The following is a 3,227-nucleotide window of genomic DNA, read 5'->3' as shown; positions in this document are numbered from 1 at the left end:
CATTAAAAAAAGTGGTGCATATATACTTCCGCTATTATCATTTTGTGTAACGGCAGGGGCTATATATGCACCATTTTTTTTAACCAGGAAAGATATGTGCTTTAAATGGCAAAATTGAAGGATGTATTTGCACATTTGTCCAAAAATAAATAAATAGTAGCCAAAACGCGTAGTATTTGGATAGTGTGCATGTCTACTTGCTCCATGTGACTCATCTCATACTACTTTGACATTAAAGTCTCCTGCTTCCATCATCATTTACCCATACATACACACTATTAATCTAGTGACGGTACCATTAATATTCTCTCTCATCCTCACAACCCCGACACACATTTTTATCATTCTTTCTCAACTTCAGATCCAACTGAGTCTTTATATCTTTCAACAAAGCCAAACTCAGTCATAGAATTCAGTACATATGGCTCCACTTACTACTCAACAAAATTGCAGCTTTTCTAAGGTACTTTTAGTACTATGTTTTCTTTTAGTCTTATTAGCTTCTTCATTCATTTCTGCTCAGAGTCATCAAATTAAGAAGAACAATGCAAGAATAACAAGAAGAATTTTGGAGCTAGACATTATTGATTATGATAACGATGATGATTCTCCTCAACCAATCAAGAAGAAAAAATCCATTTCAAACATTAATGATTCTTCTCAACCAATCAAGAAGAAAAAATCCATTTCAAACATTGATGATTCTAAGAAGAAATCCAATTTAACTTCATTTTCCAGTTCCAAGAACCAAACCAAACTCATCAAATCCACCACTAGCTCTTCCAAGAACCAAACCAAATTAACCAAGATTTCTTCTTTTTCTTCTTCTTCAATCAAGAACCAAACCAAGCTTGCAAAAACTAAACTTTCTTTATCTGATTCATTTTCTGGTTCAACCAAGAACAAAACAAAGCTCATCAAGCCCACCCCAAAAGAGAAACTTTCACTAAAATCCCAATTGAAAAAACTCAATTCCACTTCCACCAAGTCCTCAAATTCAACCAAAAAAACATCCTCAGATCTATCAAAAATAACCTCTTCTTTACCAAAGAACAAAACAACCAAAGTCACCAACACAAACAACCTCAATGAATCCAAATCCAAATCCAAGAACACAACAAAAAACCAATCTTCCACAAACAAAAATACCAAGAAAGAAACTACACATAAGGATGCACAGCCTTATTGGCTAGAAAACGATGAAGATGACTTAATGTCTGGTTTTATAGATTTACCATCCAAATTTCAAGAAACCCTTTTACCAGATTTAGAGAAAATCTCAAAAACATCAAAAGTTTACCTCAACAAAGCCAATAAAGAGTTCACCAAGAACTTCAAACCACTAGTAGGCAACAAATATGCACCCACAATTGCCTCTATACTTTCATTTATATTCATTATAATCCCTCTAATTCTTGTTTCTCTCATTTTCAATAAAATCAAAGCTTATTTTTCACTCCAAAGACTATTAATATTCATCCAAGTTTATCTCTCAATATACTTCTCAATCCTATGTCTTTCCTCTTTAGTCACTGGTTTAGAACCACTTAAGTTTTTCTATGCTACTTCACAGTCCACTTACATTTGCCTACAACTCATGCAAACACTTGGTTATGTGTTGTACCTTTTGATGTTATTGATGTACCTTGTTTTAGTATTCTCAACTGAGACTGGGCATGCTACAAAGATGATTGGGCTGGCCCAAACATTTGTGGGCTTTGCTGTTGGGTTGCATTATTACATGACAGTGTTTCATAAGGCTGTATTACGTATGCCACCTAGGACAAGTTGGAGAATTCATGCAATTTATGCCACGTGTTTTCTTTTGATTTGTTTGTTGAGTAGAGCTGAAAGAATGAAGAAAACCTATTTAGAAGAAGGGGGTGAAGAAGGTAAAAAGAGCTGAATTAAAAGTGTCTTTTTTTTTTTTTTTTTCCTTCCTTTTGATTATTTTTCTTTTTTAAAATTACTCAATGAGCTATTGTTTTTAGTTAGAAAGCGAGAAAAGAGAAGAAGAGGAAAACATTATTTCTTCTTTATTGAAAGTTGTAATTTATGAAGGCTTTACTTTGAATAAATGATGCAATTGCAGTAACCTTTGTGGCCTTTTTCAATGGTAACTTATTCAATAACTTAGATAGATAGCATAATAGTTATGCATTGATTGTACTTTATTACTACTATTCTCTTTCTTATATTTAATTTTACTACTCCACCATTGCTTGTCTCTGGATTCCTTGTAGTTTATTATCTCACTCAAGGGAATAATTCAAAAGAGGGTTCTACTTGTAGATATTCCATTGGGATACTTTGAAGAATGAATATTCACATTAAAGAATTTAAGTAATAGACTTTTTATTTACGGAAAAGGGCCAAATATACACTTGTACTATGAGAAAAGGTTTAAATATACCCCTCGTTATACTTTCGGTTCAAATATACCCTTGCTGTTATACTATTGGTTCAAATATACCCTTGTACTATGAGAAAAGGTTCAAATATACCCTTCCTCCGTTAAGATTGTCCAAGGTGGACATCCAATCCTACGTGGCACTGACATTTGATGAGGTGGATGCTATGTGGCATGCCAGCTCAGCGCCGCTAACTCATTTTACCCATCTCCTCTATTTCTTTTCCCTCCACCACTAAAATTTCCTTTCCCCTCCACCACCATTAATGGTGGCTTTACTTTCTTAAGTGTTAGTGCTTAGTTGAACTCGACACATAAAATGAAACTACCGACGAGCAATTATTAATCAAGAAAAAAAGATTCCTTTTGAGAAGATCCAAATTTTCTCCAAACATATCCGAAAGTCACATATGTGTACTCCAAGTGGCTTTTCAAAAGAGTAACTAATCCAGAGCATGACATTTTAGAAAGATGGTTGTTTAATTGATTAAGGCCGAATCTACAGTGTATGTAAGTGTAGAGATTTGTCCTTCTTGTCCAATTCCACCATTAAATTAAGGACAAAAGTTCTGTTTTAATGCATTGACGATAGTTAATTTAGTGGTGGAGGGGAAGGAAATAGGGGAGATGGGTAAAATGGGTTAGCAGCGCTGAGGTGGCATGCCACGTGGTATCCACCTCATCAAATGTCAGTGACACGTAGGATTGGATGTCCGCCTTGAACAATCTTAATTGAGTGGGTGTCCACCTTGGACAATCTTAACTGAGGAAGGGTATATTTGAACCTTTTCTTATAGTACAGGGGTATATTTGAACC

At 34.6% G+C, this 3,227-nt stretch overlaps 1 protein-coding gene across 1 annotated transcript; it reads left to right on the top strand.

Moving 5' to 3' along the window:
- The first annotated feature begins 214 nt into the window (after positions 1 to 214).
- On the top strand, positions 215 to 2,095 carry LOC132059484 (uncharacterized). Its single transcript, XM_059452104.1, has one exon. The coding sequence runs from the start codon at positions 422 to 424 to the stop codon at positions 1,904 to 1,906; it is 1,485 nt and encodes a 494-aa protein (XP_059308087.1). The 5' UTR covers positions 215 to 421; the 3' UTR covers positions 1,907 to 2,095.
- Positions 2,096 to 3,227: the final 1,132 nt, after the last annotated feature.

The sequence above is a fragment of the Lycium ferocissimum genome, chromosome 6, assembly GCF_029784015.1.
Source record: "Lycium ferocissimum isolate CSIRO_LF1 chromosome 6, AGI_CSIRO_Lferr_CH_V1, whole genome shotgun sequence".
NCBI classification, from domain to species: Eukaryota; Viridiplantae; Streptophyta; class Magnoliopsida; order Solanales; family Solanaceae; genus Lycium; species Lycium ferocissimum.
This window is presented reverse-complemented; position numbering and strand designations above follow the sequence as displayed.